The 19,531-nt window shown below is 36.1% G+C and overlaps 1 protein-coding gene across 1 annotated transcript in view; it reads left to right on the top strand.

Moving 5' to 3' along the window:
• Positions 1–19,531, top strand: part of WDR70 (WD repeat domain 70) — a 300,543-nt gene that overhangs the window by 181,569 nt on the left and 99,443 nt on the right. Inside the window, exon 10 of the mRNA XM_043599724.1 lies at positions 5,324–5,498. Coding sequence (XP_043455659.1) covers positions 5,324–5,498 — 175 coding nt within the window. The remainder of the gene's footprint in view (positions 1–5,323; positions 5,499–19,531) is intronic.

Below are 19,531 nucleotides of genomic sequence, written 5' to 3'. Positions count from 1 at the left end.
AGAATTGGTTTCATGGCCATGGTGTCATCAAGCACCAGGGTGCCTGCTATTTTGTTGCCCTGATAAGCTACTGCTTGAACCCAGCATCATGTCCAGATTGCTGGCAGAGGAAGGAGTAAACAAGAAGAGTTGAAGAAAGGTCTGCAACCTTCTTTTTGAGACTTTCCCAAAGTCCTATTCTACCCTTCCATTTACACTGCAGTGGTCAAAGCTTTGTTTCTACATTTCATCACATCTAGCTGCAAGAGAGGGTGGGAAATACAGACTTTAACTGAGAAGAAAAGAGAATGGATATTGGAATATGCTGCTAGCAGTGTCTGTCACACTGTTGATGGCTTCTAGTCTCCTGGCTCCCCAATAGGTTGCTTTAAATCCTGGAATTCCAAGGTGCCTTTCTGATGTTTCTGTGTGTACTGTTTCCAGACTCCTACTTGAACTTACATTTTGCTAGTCATTAATTCCTAGAATGTAGTGAGTTCAATCTTAGGTCAGGCACTGGGTTTGACAGCTCTGTAAACTAGGGTTTGGTAATGTTAAGCAATCAATTAAGTTCCCAAGCAAATCTTAGGGGAAGGATATGCAAAAGTTATTTTTAAAAACCTCAGACTCTAATTTGGCATAAATCATAAATATTTGACAAAAAATGCTGCCTATTTGAAATCTATACACTTAAAAATCAATTGTATTTACTGTATATTGGTTATACCTCAATAAAATTGATGTCTAAAATGCCTAGATAGGCAGTGAATTTCTTTTATTCTTCAACAAACATTTATTGAGGACCCAATATGTGTTCTGATCCTATTATGTTCAAGAGATGGTGCAGACCCTAGGCATACAAAAATTTTAAAAGATCGAAAGACAGAGAGAGTGAGCTTGCTCCCAAGTAGCTCTTCTTGTAGAAGGAATAGATGTTAATATGTGTAATTACAACTTATATGGTTGGTGTTATAATGTGGGATGTTATAATATGGAAACCCGGGTAGAGTGAATTCCCTAGTTTTGTTTTTTTTTCAAAATTTTACAGGCTGTTCCAAGTTGTTTGCATTTCCATATAAGTTTTAGAATTATCCTACCCAATTTCTATCTCAAAAAAACTCTTCTAGAACTTTGAACTTGTGTTGAATCTAAAGATTAACTAGGGGAGAATTGAAGTCCTAACAATATTGACTCTACTGATCCATGAATACAATATGTCTTCTCATATATGTAGATCTTCTTTACTTTCTGTCAGAAACATTTTATGGTTTTCAGTGTACAGAAGCTACACATATTTTTTCAGGTTCTATGTGTATTCATACTATTATCAATGGTATTATTTTCATAATCTCAACATCTAATTTTTGCTAGTCAATGGAAATAAAATTGATTATTGACCTAGTATCCTGTGACTTTGCTAAACTCACTATTAGTTCTAGTAGCATTTTTATAGATTCTTGGGTTCTTCTATGTATATGATCATGTGGTTTCTTAATAAAGATAGTTTTATTTCTTCTTTCTAGTCTATAAGCCTTTAATTTCTTTTATTCACCTTATTGCCCTAGCTGGCAACTCCAGTATAAAGACATGGTGAGGGTTTGATATCATTGCTTTGTTCTCAACCATAAGAGGAAAGCATTCAGCCATACTTCATTACTGTGTATATTACTTGTAAGTTTTTCATAGATGTCCTCAATCAGGCTGAGGAAGTTCCATCCTCTTCCTAGTATGTGGAGAGTTTTTATTATGAATGAATGTTGGATTTTTTGTCAAATGGTTTATTTTGCATGGATTGAGATGATCATATATTTTTTATGGTATATTATATTGTTTAATTTTCATTCCTTTCAATTCTTTGCATTCCTGGTTTAAATACCACTTAATCATGGTACATTATTATGTTTATACACTGCTACTTTGAGTTTACTGATACTTTGTTAAGGATTTTTGTGTCTTATGTTTATTGGAATATGGAACCATAGTTTTCTTCTTCTTCTTTTTTTAAATTGTTTTTAATGTTTATTTATTATTTTTGAGAGAGAGCACAAGTGGGGGAGGGGCAGAGGGAGATGGAGACACAGAATCCGAAGCAGGCTCGGGCTCTGTGCTGACAGCTCTGAGCTGTCAGCACAGAGCCCTACGCGGGGCTTGAACTCACGAACTGTGAGATCATGACCTGAACTGGAGTCGGAGGCTTAACTGACTGAGCCACCCCAGGCACCCCAGAACCATAGTTTTCTTGTAGTGACTTTGGTTTTGGCATCGGTGTGGTGCGGGCCTTATTGAATGAGTGTTGGGAAGTGTTTCCTGTTCTGTGTTCTGGAAGAGTTTGTATAGAGTTGGTATTACTTCTTTCTTAAATGTTTGGTAGAAGTCAATAGCGAAGCCATCTAGAGTTTTCTTGGTGGGAAGATTTTTAACTATGTATTCAGCTTTTCCATAGAGGAATATTTCAGTTATTTATTTCTTAATTGAGTGAACTTTGGTAGTTAGTGTCTTTCAAGAAAATTTGTCCATCTAAATTATCAAATGTATGTATATAAATTCATTCATGAAATTCCCTATTGTCCTTTTAATGTTGTTGAGCTTTATGGTGATATCTTCTCTTTCATTCAAAATATTGATATTTGATATTGTCTCCAATTTTTGTTTTTTTTTTCATTAATCCAGCTTAAGGTTTATTAATTTTATTGATCATCTCAAGGAACCAGCTTTTGATTTCTCTGTTTTCTATTTTATTCATTTGTACTTTCATTTTTATTATCTCCTTCCTTTTATTTGCTTTAGATTTAATTTTCTCTCTTTTTTCAAGTTTCTGAAGGTTGAATCTTAGATCATTATTTTGAGGCCTTTCTTTTTTCTTAATGTATACAGTTAATACTATATTTTTCTTCTGTGCTCTATTTTAGCTGAATACCATGAATTTTTTTTTTAATTTTGTTTTTAACCTTTATTTTTGAGAGAGAGAGAGAGAGAGAGAGAGAGAGAGAGAAAGGGAGCAACAGAGAGAGAAGGAGACACAGGATCCAAAGCAGGCTTCAGGCTCTGAGCTGTCAACACAGAGTCTGATGCAGGGCTCGAACTCACGATTCGTGAGTTGGTGACCTGAGCTGAAGTTGGATGCTCAATCGACTGAGCCACCCAGGCGTCCCACCATGAATTTTGATATATTGTATTTTCATATTTATTGGATTCAGTTTTTCTACTATCCCTTGTGATTTTTTTCTTTGACTCATGGATTATTTACAATTGTATTTCTTAATTTCTAAATGTTTTGGAAAAGATATATTTTCAGATACATTTCTGTTATTGATTGCTTATATAATTTTATTTTTGATGGTGTACATACTTTTTTATGATTTTGGTCATTTTTAGTGTGTTTATATTTGTTTTATGGCCCAGAGTGTGTTCAGTGTGCACCTGAAAAGAATGCACATTCATTTGTTGTTGGGTGAAGTGTTATATAAATGTCAGTTAGCTCAACTTGTTTGGCATTGGTTTTGAGGTCTTCTGAATCCTTACTGATTTTTGGGGAAGCAAGGAAGAGTCTGCTGGTTCTATCAGTCACTGAGAGAGGAATGTTGAGGTATACAACTATGAATATGGATTTGCTATATTTACTTTTATTTCTGTCAAGTTTGCTTTCATATTTTGAAACTCTGTTATTAGTGGCATAAGCATTTAGAATTATGTTTTCTTGATCAATTGACTCTTTATCATTGGGAAATTTTCCTCTTTCTCTCTAGTTTTATTCCTTGTTTTGATACTTTATTGGACATTAATATAGTTATTCCATCTTTCTTTTGGTTATGTTCCCCAGGCACATTTTTCCCCATCCTTTTACTACTACAACCTATCTAAGTCTTCATATTTATACATTTTTGTGTATTTTTAAAAGATAGAATCTGCTGAGTCTTGCTTTTATCTAATCCAATGTGACCATTTTTATCTTTTAATTGGAGTTTTTAGATAATTTATAATTAATGCAGTTTCTAATTAGTGTAATTATTTGTGAGATTGGATTTGAACTTACCATGTTGCCGTTTGTTTTATATTTATCTTATGGTTCTTATTATCCCTTCCTGTTTTTGTTTCATTTCCATTTTATGTCTATTATTACATATTCATTATAAAAATATGTTAGCAATTGCTCTAGACTTTGTAATATATATCTTTAATGTATCAAAGTTTCTCTTCAAATAATACTATACATTGCAAGTATAGTACCATATCTTCTTTCCAACCTTTCTGCTATTGTTGACCTATATTTTACTTAAACATATGCTATAAACCTTGCAATACATTGTTTTACCTCAGTCATTTATCTTTTAAAGAGCTTTAAACATTTTTAAAAATATCTTTTACATTTTTATTCATTTTTACCATTTGTGGCACTCTTCCTTTGTATAGATTCACATTTCCATTTGTCTCATAGTTGTTCTTCCTGAAGAACTTCCTTTAACATTTCTTGTAATATATATTTGAAGGAAATGAATTGTCTTAGCTTTCACTCATGAAAATGTCTTTATTTTACCTTATTTGTGAAATATATTTTCACGGCCTGTAGAATATTAGATTGACTTTTTTTTTTTCTTCTAGAAATTTAGAGATGCTGTTCCATAGTGCTATGGCTTGGATAGTTTCTGCCAAGTAGTTGCTGAACTCATCTTTGTTGTTCTGTATTTTATGGGATTTTTTCCCCCCTCTCTCTCTGGGTCATAAGGATTTTGTTTTAGTCTTCCTTAGTGGCAGTGCTTCTTTGCCTAGGACTTTGAGCAGGAGGGTACTCCGTATCTCCCCCAGCCTTGGACTGCTGTTTCTCGTTACTTGTTGAAAACCCAGGGCAAACAATTTTGTTTCTGCTTCTCCCTCAGAGGCATGATATCTTTTCCTGGGCCCTAGAGAGGGACATCATTCTTTTTTCAGTGACTTATTTTTTCAGTGTGTTTTCTGGAATGTGTTACATAACGGTACATTAACACATGTAAGTAATTGAGAAATTAATATGTGTATATAGGGGGTGTACATTCAACAGTTTTACGATCAGAGTGTAGAGTTAGAGTTGTTTGGAGACCACTGTTGTAGAGGGTTAGAACTTATAACTCTGATAGCTTCGAAGTAGAATTTGCTACTTGCTGTTTGATTTGAAGACAGTATGATTCAGATGGTTCACTTTATTTCAGTGAGTAACCTCATTTATAAATGGAGACTGTTTTACAGTGTTCCTTTTATTTTAAAATAATTATTAGATTATATGCTTACAAGGTGAAGTGGTCTTTATGAGCTCTTCTGAATTTTAAACTCCTTTCTTTTTTGTAAATGAAAATCTCTTTATTGTTTTTAGGACTGTGAGGACATGGGAAGTTGAAAATCCAAGGAAGCAAAGAAGTGTGTTTAAACCACGGACGGTGCAGGGTAAAAAAGTAATTCCCACAACGTGCACATATAGTAGAGATGGAAACCTTATAGCAGCTGCCTGCCAGAATGGAAGCATACAGATCTGGGACCGAAATTTGACTGTAAGTCTAGGACATTTAAGTCCGCTCTTCTTAGAAGAAAACTACCTTATAAAGACAAACATCATGTTAAAATATTATGAAGGTCAGTTTCCTGAGTTTAGCCCTAATTTAAACTTCAGTGTTAGTTGATAAAACATTGGGACATTTGCAGTAAACAGCATTTCAGCAAACATTCCAGCTCAGTATTTTCCAATGTGTATTAGATTTTGCTTTTAAAATAAAGTAGATCTTTTGGTATAAAATGTAAAAAGCGTAGTGCAGTTTTACTATTTGGTGTCTCATTGTACTTGATTTTGAAAGTGAAGGGTTTGACAGTAATATAAAACAAGACCGAGCAGAGAACTAGAAAATACTATGTAAAAGATTTAAGAAAACCAGGAAATGTCTGGGATGGCCCATCAGTGGATTTGCAATTATTTTTGTAGTAATTTAAATAATATTTTGTTTTTAAGATTCCATGACATTCTATTTAAATAGATTTCAGATATTCCTTTACAGTTTCAGATCATTATTAGAATAAATAAATTTTGGAATTGAAAGGGATCACAGAATTCTGTGTAAGAAATTCTATGAAATATGTGAAAGTCTTTGGCTAATTCTGAGAATTACCAATAAGCTTTAGAAAGGATTTTGTTGTATGTAGAGATGGTAAAACAAGATTTTTTGATAAGTGTTAAAATGAAAATCTACACTAATACTATAATACTATTTGGTTATATTTATTTTAATAAAAGATTCTGATAAAATTATTAATTCAATAAGTATATATTAAGTATCTACTATATGGTAGGCACTATTGTAGGCACTGGGCATAGCAGATCATAAAAAAATTCCTGCCCTGGGGAATTTATATTGTAGCTCTTTTAAAAATTATAAAAATAATATTCTTTCAAACAGAATTGCCCATCAGACATTTACATTTTGAAAGGGATCCTAGGAAACATAGTTGTCTTTTTTAGGCAGATGAGTTAAATTTAGTTGTCTTGGAATAAGGTAAAAAGTAATGATAGGGAAAAAAGAATCCATGTTGATAATGCTAGAAATATCTTTGGCATTTTCTGTTTGTCAGATCTTTTTATTTCTGTTTTCATCTCCATTGTAAACCCCATAAAGCTTCATAACAGCACAGAGATTTTAGAAATCCTTTGAATTGTAAACTGAGTTTTAACCAAGCAATAAATTTTTTAGTAACTGGCTTTCATCGTCTCTGGGTGCTGTTGGATTAAACAGAAGTTCTCAGACGTGAGGTTTTTTTTGTGTAGCTTTAACAGTGGTGTGTTTAGTGTAATGCATACTAAACATATGCATATATGTGTGCCTTTCTCTTAGAACCCATATATTTTAATAAAGTTGAGGATAGTTTAAAAAATTTTTTTTAATGCTGTTTTATTTTTTGAGAAAGAGGGACAGAGTGCAAGCAGGGGAGGGGCAGAGAAAAGGAGACACAGAATCCGAAGCAGGCTCCAGGCTCTGAGCTTTCAGCATAGAGCCCGACACAGGGCTCGAACACACGGACTGTGAGATCATACCCTGAGCCAAGGTCAGATGCTTAACTGACTGAGCCACCCAGGCGTCCCATGGATAGTTTTTAAAGATTGGCCTTGCATATCATGTGAAATAAATAATATCTTTTGTTTCCATTTTTGTAAAAAGCAAAGCTATTTAAATGTCAATTTATGACCCCCCCAAATCTTTTAAGGTATTTTGCTTAATTGTAGTCTTTGATTCTATTTTGTTACAATTAAAGAGTATATGAAGGTATTATAGCTTATGATACTACATCCCCTTTGTTATGTTTATTCATATTTTTACATTAGCATGTAAATATATCTCACCTAAAGACAAATCAAATTGAGAAGAAAAAACTTGCTAGCAGGAAACACAACTTAAGAACAGAATTTTAGGGGTGCCTGGGTGGCTCAGTTGGTTGAGCGTCCATCTTCAACTCAGGTAATGATCTCGTGGTTCATGAGTTCAAGCCCCACGTCAGGCTCTGTGCTGACAGCTTGGAGCCTGGAACCTGCTTCAGATTCTGTGTCTCCCTTTCTCTGCCCTTCCCCTGCTCATGCTGTCTCTGTCTCAAAAATGAATAAACACTAAAAAATAAAAAAAAAAAAAAGAAAGAAAGAAAAGAACAGAATTTTACTGGGACACCTGAGTGTCTTAGTCAGTTGAGTGTCAGATTTCAATTCAGATCATGATCTCACGGTTCATGAGTTCAAGCCCCACATCGGGCTGTCTGCTGTCAGCACTATCAGTGCAGAGCCCTGGTTGGATCCTGTGTTTCCCTCTCTGCCCCTCCCCTGCTTGCACTCTCGCCAAAATAAGTAAATATTTTAAAAACCACAGAATTTTACAAAATTTCTTAATTATTAAGCAATAATAAATTACCCACAGGGAAACACTAAAGCTGAGGTAAAAAACCTACTAGCAATAGTTTTTCCATGTAGTAGCCAGAGAATTACATGGTAAATAGTGGTTAATACATGTGTGTGTTTTGGGACAATTAAGTAAGGCTATCACAATGGCCCTATTTATTCATTGAATTCTCATTAGACTAACTGGAATTTTAGCAAATTAAATGAAATATTTCTTCTTTTAGAAGTATCTGTTAGTGAGCAATTCCTGTGTTCTCAAGACCTACCTCTAGAATTATGTTGGCCGGTATGGTAGCCACTAGCCACATTTGACTATTTTAATTTAAATAAGGTAAAATTTACAATTAAAATTTCAGTTCCTTAGTCACATAGCACTTCTCAAATGCCAGGTAGCCATGTGTGTCTAGTCATGTGCTGCTCATTGAACAGCGCAGATAAAGAACATCCCCATCAGTACAGAAAGTTCTGTTGGACAGTGGTGCTCAGGAAGAGTGTTTGTTTGCCCAGCATCCCTTTCAGTCATGTGATAACGGCCTGCCAGTTTGGGAAGAAGGGCTTTTCAGAGGAGCTTCTACAGGTCTGCACTGCCTCCGTGGTCCCTCAGCCCCCACTCATCGGCATGTATCTGAGCAGCGGCAAGAAGGCCAGCACATGGTTGGAGTAAGGTGAGGGAGGTGCAGAATAGTGCATGGTGACATTGGACAGTTAACAGCACACTCCCTGACTTGGTTTCAGCGTCTGCAGAAGCCCTCTCAGCCTTCAACATGCTTCTCCTACATGTTCGTGTGGCTTTCCCCCTTCACGTCTTTTAGTCCTTTGCTCACATTTTCTCGTCTCAGCAAGGCCTTCCTTGACTCCACCCTACGTAAAATTGCAGCCTTTTTTCCACCAGTGGTGCTCTCTATCCCTCTTATTTTCTTCCATCATGCTGATCACCATCTGACACACTCTACTGTATCTTTTACATGTTTGTTTGTTGGCTGTTTGCCTCCAGTAGGATATTGGCTCCACAAAGGAAAGGATTATTGTCTACTTTGCTCCCTGCTGTATTCCGAGAGCAAAGAACAATACCTAGTATACAGTAGATCTTCAATTATGATTTGTTGAATGAATGGGTGAATGAATGTATTCCGGAAAGGTAAGAAATAAGGTTTTCAATTCATTTCTAAGAAGACATTTAAAAATAGCACATAAAGAAGCTATTCTATTTATATGAAGCTACAATGAGAGATAGAGAAAGGATAGGGGAGAAATATATTGAGGTAAATTTTGGTATATCTTTAATGATGTATAAATATATAGTCTATATTAACATAGGTGGCTTTTTAAAAACTGCATGGCTGGGGCGCCTGGGTGGCTCAGTCGGTTAAGCGGCCGACTTTGGCTCAGGTCATGATCTCGCGGTCCCTGAGTTGGAGCCCCGCGTTGGGCTCTGTGCTGACAGCTCAGAGCCTGGAGCCTGTTTCGGATTCCGTGTCTCCCTCTCTCTGACCCTCCCCCGTTCATGCTCTGTCTCTCTCTGTCTCAAAAATAAATAAACGTTAAAAAAAAAAAATTAAAAACTGCATGGCTTTCAAGTACAGTTTCTTTTTTTTTAATTAAAAAATTACTTTTCAAGTTTAATTTCTGACTTTTAAAATATTCCAGCATTGTATGGTCTTATGAATATTTAATGACTTCTTCTGTTCATACAAAAACACATACCAAATTCTTTGGACATATTTTTCTCAAAGCAGTATTGCTATTCTTTAATATCTATTAAGAATCTACAATATGCTAGAGTCTTTAGTAAAAGAACATGCTGTATTTACTTAATTGCAATCACTATTTATAAACTAAGCTTTTGGCAGAAAAATGGGTACCATGATATTTATTTATTTTTGCCTTCTGTAGACACAGGTGATGGGAAGGAATAGTATTTGAAGTTGTTTTGTTTGCCAGTAGGGTACTGTCAGCAGCAGCCTGACCTATTCTCCACCTTATTGCCCCTTACTTCTTCTTTGGCCTGCAACCCCTGCCCAGATTCTAGGGCTGTGCCTTTTGGGAAAATGGCCATGTACTACAACCCCTTACCAGGAAAGCCTCAAGCCTAAGAGATATTGCAGAGACATTTCTCCAGCTCTGTGGCTGCTTGGTGCCCACACTCCCAGCCATCCTACTGAATGGTTGGTGTGGATCAGAGAAGGCTAAGGCAAGAACTAGTAATGACATTGGGAGAGAAGTTTCTGGACAACTGAAGCTCCCATTGCGGCAAAGAACAGGTATAAAAGAGAATACAGGAAGCAAAGTCACTAGTAGTGGCTTAACTCCAGTGCACTACACATCTTTAAATCTCCAATCACCATCAGATAACCCATGTTAAGCTCAGGTTGATGTATATCCTTTTTCATCTTTCCCTTTATTTGTGTGTATAAACATTCATTAAAAGATTTTGTTTTTATATATATAGAGAATTTGCATTTTGCTTTTTTTACTTGTAAGCATTACATGGGCAACCTTGTAAGTGAATAGATGTAGCTCTAATTTGCTTTTTGCAAATTCAAACCTTGTTAGCAAATAGAGATAGCTCTAATTTCTTTATTTAAATGGGATCATAATTTTACACACATGAAACACATACTTTTCAAAAAAATTTATTATTTTTTTATTAATAACTTCTTTGCTCTCATTTTTCTATCTCTACCCCATAAGGCTCTTAAATTATCTGTCATGTATCCTTTTGTGCTTTTCTCCATATCTCTGTATCTCTAGCTAGCTAGCTGTTTAGATCGAGAACATTCACCTGGTATTTTGGAGTACCTAAATACACCTCATTGAGAATGAGACAAAAGAAATTTAAACCTATAAGTAGTTTGTAAAGAAGAGAATAGGGCGCCTGGGTGGCGCAGTCGGTTAAGCGTCCGACTTCAGCCAGGTCACGATCTCGCGGTCCGTGAGTTCGAGCCCCGCGTCGGGCTCTGGGCTGATGGCTCAGAGCCTGGAGCCTGTTTCCGATTCTGTGTCTCCCTCTCTCTCTGCCCCTCCCCCCGTTCATGCTCTGTCTCTCTCTGTCCCAAAAATAAATAAACGTTGAAAAAAAAATTAAAAAAAAAAAAGAAGAGAATAATCTTTAAGATAATTTATAACTAGATGCTTCCTTGTATAGTGGCCAGAATAGGCAAGAGTTAGGGAAAGCTAAGAGGGTCAGGGTAGGTACTCCTAGTCAGGACCTCTGGGAGGTGTGGAATTTAGGAAACCACTATGATCTGTTGGGATTGCAGAGTAATGACGCTGTTATTTTACTAAACAACCTAACAAGGGCTCTTCTTTGTCAAAGCAGTCACATTGAAAGTCTCTTTTGAGATTGTTATTTCTCAAAACGTTTTGAATCTTTTCAAGCTAATTTCAGGTAATGATAAAAGGAAAATAAAGCAGAATAAGCAGAGTGTTTTGTGGGAGGGCTGGCACTTGAGTCCCTGGGTACCTCGAAGTTGCTTGAAGTCTCACAGAAGTCATTCCTCACTATTGGACCCTATATGCTGCGCCTTTTAATTTATAGGTAATTTCTGAGATTTAAAAATTTGCTTTTCAGAGTATTTTCTATTTAATTTCCATAATGCGGCTTTGATCCTTCTAGTTCAGGCCAAAATCTCATACTATTTGTTAACTACATTCTGTAGTAATTTTTTTAAGGAGGGTTTTTTTATCTCCCTGTTTTTTGTACATTCTTATGAAGCTGTCATAACCACTGAAAAGAAAAGCACTAGTTACTCTCAGTTTCAGAATTACCTCTAAGTATGTATACTAAGAGAATCTGTTGGTGTGAAGGAAGAATTTTATGAAGAAGAGGGTTTGTTTGTTTATTTATTTATTTTGAGACAGACAGTGTGAGTAGGGGAGGGGCAGAGAGAGGGAGAGAGAGAGAATCCCAAGCAGGCTCTGTGCTGCCAGCACAGAGCCCAATGCAGGGCTCGAACCCATGAAACAGCAAGATCATGACCTGAGCTGAAAACAAGAGTTGGAGGCCTAACCGACTGAGTCCTCCAGATGCTTATGAAGGGGAGTTCTTAATGTTTACCTCATCTTTCTCATTTATACCATTAGAACAACTCAGACTTCCATAAATAGAGTTGATATTGCAGATTTTGGAGATTTTAAAAAGAATAATGCTTTGAAATATTTTTAGTGTATAGTATTTTGTCCTTATTTCCAATCTTGTTTTATGACAAAATTGTCATTTCTTGTGTGATTTTAGTGTCACATAACTGCTTTGGAAAAACATTTCATTACATAGTTACTTATCATTTATTATCAGTTACAAATGTAACTCATTTCATTCCAAGATTTCCCTTCGAGACTCTTCCAGCCAAAACAGTTGTTTTTAGTCTTGTTTTTTAATTTTTGTGATATACCACTTTAGCTATCAACCTTGGGGATAATGTATGGAGAGCTTTTTGAGATTTGGATTTCTCTGTACTCTTTGAGTGTCATTTATCTTTTTCATAGTGATGTCATCAGAACTTTCATGAGTTAAACATGACTTCCAGTGGCCAACACTGTGCTTGTAGTCCAGGTTCATGCCTTCCTCCAGGTGTCTTCTCCCTTCTTTCCACAAAGACTGGTCATTTAACAGTGACTCACAGCTTTTAGCGAATATCAGTTCAAGTTAAAGCAGCAAAACATTGACTATATGGGGGAGCAAAGTACATTATAGAGGGAAAAGTGGTATTTTTAAACAATTTTTAAAAAGCAAATTATTTAGAAAAAGTTTCTAATATCTTACTTTGAGAAAAAATGCTGTATCTCTGAAAAAAAAATGTAAAGAGCATTGTTAAAAATTCAAATACAGAGTTTTATGTCTTCATTAGGTCTAATACCGGGAGTCTAAAATGATGTGGACAACTGAATGTCTGCTGCATACTTCTGTAGCTCATTTTGTAAATGACACCTGAGACATGAATTACATTATATATTACTTGGGTCTTTCTCTCTGTCTAGTCCCGAATTTCCTAAGGATTCTGTACCTCGTTTTTCTTATTCATGAAATGAAAGCATGATCCGTATCTTGTCAGACTATTTTGAGGATTATATTAGGTAATATATATAAAGTACCCAGAATAGGACTTGGACATAACACGTTCTTAATAACTATTGGTCTTCTTCTTCCTTTTTCTCTTTAGCTCCTAGTCAACCGTTTTTGTAGAATGGTTAAGTTAGATCTCAGGATGCTATTGAACTCTGACTGTCAAGGTGTCACGATTTTAACGAATTCCTTGGTGACTGAAGGTATGGCTTAAAAAGATGAGAATGTAGATCTCTAGATCCCTAGAGATCCCTGTTACAGCCAGTCATTCAACGTATGAAAATACAGTCACCATCAATTAATAAGAATGTTATATACCCACTGGTTAGTGGGCCTGAGTAGATATATGAAGTATGATTACCTTTTTAAATAAACACTAGAGAGAAAACATGTGACATACAGATTGTCCTGTAGTGTTTTAAACATACATATTTCTCAAAGTTTACTTTTCAAAAGACTCAAAGCACAAATAACCATCAAAACTGTGCAAAATTACTTGCAGGCCCTGAAGTTAAGTTCTAATTTGTCAATTATTTTAATGAAAGCTGAAAGGTTTTACTTACAGTGCTTTTGGAAAATGCCATATACTGTTGGAAGCAACATTTTTCAAATGAGAAAATAACTGGCTTTTGAAAAAAGTTAAAAGATTTTCTTTTAAAAGAAATGATTATTGTCCTTGTTTTTTGAGGTCAGGAATAACAGAGCAATTGAATTTAAGACTTTCAGTTAACCAGGATAAATTAAACACATTCAGCTCTGCTCCCTCTTGAAACCCCACTAAAATGACAGAAAAGGCATTTGTAAAAGCATAAACCCTCATGGACCAAAAGAATTAGGGGCGAGATGACAGCAGAAAAGAGAACTCAAGACACTTTTGGAAGCTGGAAACAGATTCATGAATGGTAACTGACTTAGCCAACAAGAGAAAGCTGAAACCTTAGCCGTGGTGGGAGAAGCCTATAAAAGACAAACTGATTTAACCTGTGGTTCCCTTCTCTCTCGTGTGCAACCAGATCACTATTCTTCCCTTTCTTCCCCTCACCCCGACAGAATGCTAAAGAATTACTTTTCGAGGGGGGGTGGTTGTTAGACTACTATTCCAGGTAAAGCTGAGATAAGGGGAATATCTTCATATAGAGCTATGTTTCTCCTCCCTCCCCCCATGATTACTTTAATAGCAATTACTGAGTACTTCCTGTGGGGTAGATGGTATTTTAAACCCTCTACATGTAATATTCCATTTAATCCTTATAGCATTCCTGTGATATAAGTACTGTTACTATCATCACTTTGCAGATTCGAGGAAACAAGACACAAAGAGATTAAGTTGCCTACCAAGATTACAGTAAGTGGCAGAACTGAGATTTCATCCCAGGCAGTTGATCCAAGAACCTGTACCAGTGGTAGGGATTTGATAAGTATTTGCTGAATTAAATTTCAAGGGTTTAATTTACTTATACCCTGGATATGTAAATTTTATTCTAAACATCCTTGCTTTCACACTCTAATTTTGAAATGTACATCTTGCGCAGTATCCTGAAAAAGGCAAAACTGATACCCTGCCTTGATGAATAGACATTAACATACAGAAGGAAGAAAATGTATTTGTTTTCTTTTTGTTTTTTGTTTTTTGTTTTTAAAGTTTTAATTCAAGTTAGTTAACACACAGTGTAGTGTTGGTTTAAGGAGTAGAATTTAGTGATTTATCACTTACATATAACACCCAGTATTTATCCCAACAAGTGCCCTCATTAATGCCCGTCACCCATTTAGCCCATCCTCTCTCCCACCTCCTTTCCAGCAACCCTCAGTCTTTTCTCTGTATTGAATTGTCTCTTATGGTTTGCCTCCCTCTCTGATTTTATCTTATTTTTCCTTCCCTTCCCCTATGTTCATCTGTTTTGTTTCTTAAATTCCACATATAAGTGAAATCATATGGTATTTGTCTTTCTCTAACTGACTTATTTTGCCTAACATAATATACTCTAGTTCTATCCATGTTGTTGCAAGTGGCAAGATTTCATTCCTTAAAAAATTTTTTTTAAATGTTTATTTATTTTTGAGAGCAAGAGCGAGAGAGAGAGAGAAAGCATGAGTTGGGGAGGGGCAGAGAGAGAGAGAGAGAGGGAGACATAGAATCCAAAGTAGGCTCCAGGCCCTGAGCTGTCAGCACATAGCCCAATATGGGGCACGAACTCATGAACTGTGAGATCATGATCTGAGCTAAAGTCAGAAGCTTAACCGACTAAGCCACACAGGCACCCCAAGATTTCATTCTTTTTGATTGCCAAGTGATATTCCATTGTATGTATGTGTGTACATCTTTGTCCATCAGAAAGAAGAAAATGTAACTGATGAAAACAGTGTATGAAAAAATTCTTAGGTTTAGATGATCATATACTGATCAAAGTTGCCCAGGGAAGCCGGAAGAAAAATTAAAGTTAAATTAACATAAGCATTTTTCTTATAAAGATTATAAATATTCTTAAGACATTTTAACTTAAACTAAGAGAATTAGAATTTAAACTAGAAGAATTAGAATTTTCTCCTAAATGTGGTAGGAGTAAAAACAAATATTAATATTTGTGGATATATATTGATCATTAGGACAGAAAAAAATGGAAATTGGTCAGGAACCAGAAACCTCTAGTTTAAAATATGTGAATAAGAGCTGCTGTTATGGGGTCAAATATATAAATATTATAACTAAGCAGTTAGTATAACCTTACATTTTCATTACTCTGAACAAATAGACCGGATGGGCTATACAGATTCAAGAGAATAATGTAGTTTTTGTCACTATCTGGTGACTTGAATTTAATCAGAATAGTAAACTGAAAATAATTATGAAATATCTGTCAAAAAGTAAGGCGTTTTTTGGGGCGCCTGGGTGGCGCAGTTGGTTAAGCGTCTGACTTCAGCCAGGTCACGATCTCACAGTCCGTGAGTTCAAGCCCCGCGTCAGGCTCTGGGCTGATGGCTCGGAGCCTGGAGCCTGTTTCCGATTCTGTGTCTCCCTCTCTCTCTGCCCCTCCCCGTTCATGCTCTGTCTCTCTCTGTCCCAAAAATAAATAAACGTTGAAAAAAAAATTAAAAAAAAAAAAAAGTAAGGCGTTTTTATCGGCATGGCAGGTAATCATGATTAGAGGCAGTTATTTTGTAACTCTTTTCAATTTCATTAGACGTGTATCTAACACACAGTTCATGATTTCCTCAGAAAACCTGGTACCAAGCTTTGCCCTATTTAATGGTTCCCAAAGAAAGTTAATTTGGCTGTTTTTTTCCTGATTATAAAAGTAATCTATAGTTAAAAGTACCCACAATGGAAACTCATATGAAGAAAATGAGTTACCTGTAACCACTCCACGCAGAGATGAACATTTCTAGATTCTTTTCTGCACTCACATGGAAGGTGTGTGTGCCTTGCATGTGTTTGTTACAGCGATTTGGGTTTTTTAGTAGTCCTAATAATTAGCACCCTTCTTCCCTACATGAGTTTTACACAAATTAAGAAATAAGACTGATCACCAAAGCATGACAGATGAAGGCCCAGAATCCACCTTTGTTATAAAGGATGGAGGAGGATAACAGCCTGGAGTGTCTGCTGACTAACTCCTAGAATTGGACAGAATTGCCCACCCAGTCTCATCCACACTGAAGTGAGTCAGGCTAGCCCCAGGACAACTCTGGGCATGGAAAAGCAGAGGAGAATTACTCCTTAAGGTCAGCTTGGACCCAAGAAGGAAAAGCAAAGAGCCAAGCCAAGCATTGTCAATTAATTTTTCCCACGATCACAGGTCAGATTAATGCACAAGTTTCCTTTCTAGGGAAGAGTGAATAAGAGTCGGGGAGAGGTTTGGGGTGGGAGGCTGTCAGGTTAAAAGGGCCTTGCAAGCTATGTAAAGGTGTTTGAATACTCCTCTAGGGTAATGGGAAGCCATTAGATGGATTTTGGGAATGACATGATCCACGTTGTATTTTTAAAAGAATCACTCTGGCTACTTTCTAAAAATTCAAGCATAATTCATATACAGTGTTACACTAGTCTCAGCGTAACAGCAGTCCTATACATTACTCAGTGCTCACCACGATAGGTGTAGTTACCATCTGTCACCAAACAATGTTATTGACTATCTTCCCTATGCTGTACTTTTCATCTCTGTGACTTATTTATTTTGTAACTGGAAATTTGTACCTGTTAATATCCTTTAAACCCTTCTGTTTGACCCATCCCTCCTCCACCCTCTCCCCTCTGGCAATCACTCAGGCCATTTTGCATGGAGAATAACCATAAGGGGAGAAAGGTAGAAGTGAAGGGACTGTTTGAGGCTGGATGTTGCAGAGGTCCAGATAATTTCCTGGACCAGGGTGGTAGTGGTAGGTAGAGGTAATGTTTGGATTTTGGAGATTTTTTTTGAAGCTAGATTGACAAATGGGTAAAATTTAATGTAAAGGTAATTTTTTTTTTCCACAGTATTTTAAATTATGCCTTTTTAAAGAGTTGTGTACTATTTTAGAAAGAAAACCACAGGCCCAAAACAGTGTCACTTAGGTTAAGGCTCCAAGTCAGTAAACCCAGACTTAATACCTAACCCAATTCTAGTTTCAAGCCCCCGAGAATGTAACCTTAAACCAGTCAACAAGGAAATTTTCTAGTCAGCACCAGGAAGACTACTGATAGACCCCTCTTGTTACCCTTAGGAGGGCAACCTTGCCTAAAACAGTGGATTGTTTGCTAATAATTTTTTTTCTGTTCCCTCTCTACCTTTACAAACCTTTTCTGTAGCCCTTTGGAGCTCCCCTCTACTTGCTTGATGGGATGCTGCCCAATTCGTGCATTGATTAATAAAGCCAATTAGAGCTTTAAAGTTTGCTTGGTTGAATTTTTGTTATTTAACAACTGGTATAATAATAGAGAATTTAATTTGAGAAACGACTCAATAAAACACATTTGGTCGTTCATTTTCATGGTTTCTGAGTTTCTAATGGTAAGTAGGCTGCTTGGGGTTGAGAATTTGGATTACATGAAAATCTGTTTTGATTTTGTATTATTTTAGCTAATTTTGAACAGTTTGTTTTACCTTTGTTATTGTTGTATATCGGTTGGCAATTTGGAGTAAATTCTCCCTAATTCTTAAAAAAAAAAAAAAGGAATTTTTTGCATCTTTTATAGCATGGGTAAAGTCCTTTGCAGTTGTCCAGGTAGGCTATTATGTCATTTAAAATGGTGGCTCTCTGCAGGAGGACTAGAGTCTCTAGAAAGCCTATATAAGGGATGCCTCCTCTGTGAGAGAGATTTCCTGAGCTGTGTTTCTCAGCTTCAGGACAGCTTTGATTTATTTTGTAAGCTGAAGAGGCCAAACATTACTGTTTTAATCATTATAAACAAAATAGTAAATGCTAAATGTTCACTCAATAGAGCCACTAGTAGGGGTTTTATATACAGAAAGTAATGTCTGAGCCAAAAATGTGAAAGAGTTCTCTGGGCTGTGTGCATTCTCTTTTAACCTACTCTTTGATTCATTGCAACTGGAGAAGGGATGCAGCCAGCAATGATTTGAGCTCTGAAACTCTTGCTGCTACAGCAAACCTCTCTGTTCTGTGTGGTTTTTTGTTTTGTTTTGTTTTGTTTGTTTTTTAATTTCCTTCTTCTACTAATTATACAAGACTTAATAATTTGCCACATTTCATGAAACTCAGAAACTTATTTTCATATATGATACTCAAATTATAGAGCATTTCAAAATTCTGTTAAACCTCAACAATTCAGAATATTTAAAGTATTTATGAGTTTTGTTTCTTATCAGAGTTTTTGTGTCTTTTATTAGCTGTCTTCTACAAAATAATGCAAGGATCAAATATGAATTCAGAAGTATTTTTAAAGTTATTGCCCCAATTTATTTATGGTTAGTTATATAAAGAACGATTCTCTGAAATCTTGCCATTTGCAACTATGTGGATGTAACTAGAGGGTATTATGCTAAGTGAAATTAGTCAGTCAGACAAAGGCAAATATCATATGACTTTACTCATATGAGGACTTTAAGATATAAAACAGATGAACATAGGGGAAGGGAAGCAAAAGTAATATAAAAACAGGGAGGAGGACAAAACATAAGAGACTCTTTTTTTTTTCAGTATATGAAGTTTATTGTCAAATTGGTTTCCATACAACACCCAGTGCTCATCCCAAAAGGTGCCCTCCTCAATACCCATCACCCACCCTCCCCTCCCTCCCACCCCCCATCAACCCTCAGTTTGTTCTCAGTTTTTAAGAGTCTCATAAGAGACTCTTAAATATGGAGGACAAACAGAGGGTTACGGGAGGGGTTGTGGGAGGGGGGATGGGCTAAATGGGTAAGGGGCACTAAGGAATCTACTCCTGAAATCATTGTTGCACTATATGCTAACTAACTTGGATGTAAAGTGAAAAATAAATTAATTAAAAATAAAAATTAAAAAAAAGAATGATTCTCACAGCTGTCTGATAAAGAACTTTACTTTTTGCTGTAAAAGTTTTACTCTGGGTGGAAGCCACTGATGCTTATGGGGTAGGTGGTTACGGAAAACAATTGCTGTGTACGTCATGTAAT

This window comes from Prionailurus bengalensis, chromosome A1 (genome assembly GCF_016509475.1).
Source record: "Prionailurus bengalensis isolate Pbe53 chromosome A1, Fcat_Pben_1.1_paternal_pri, whole genome shotgun sequence".
NCBI lineage: Eukaryota > Metazoa > Chordata > Mammalia > Carnivora > Felidae > Prionailurus > Prionailurus bengalensis.
This window is presented reverse-complemented; position numbering and strand designations above follow the sequence as displayed.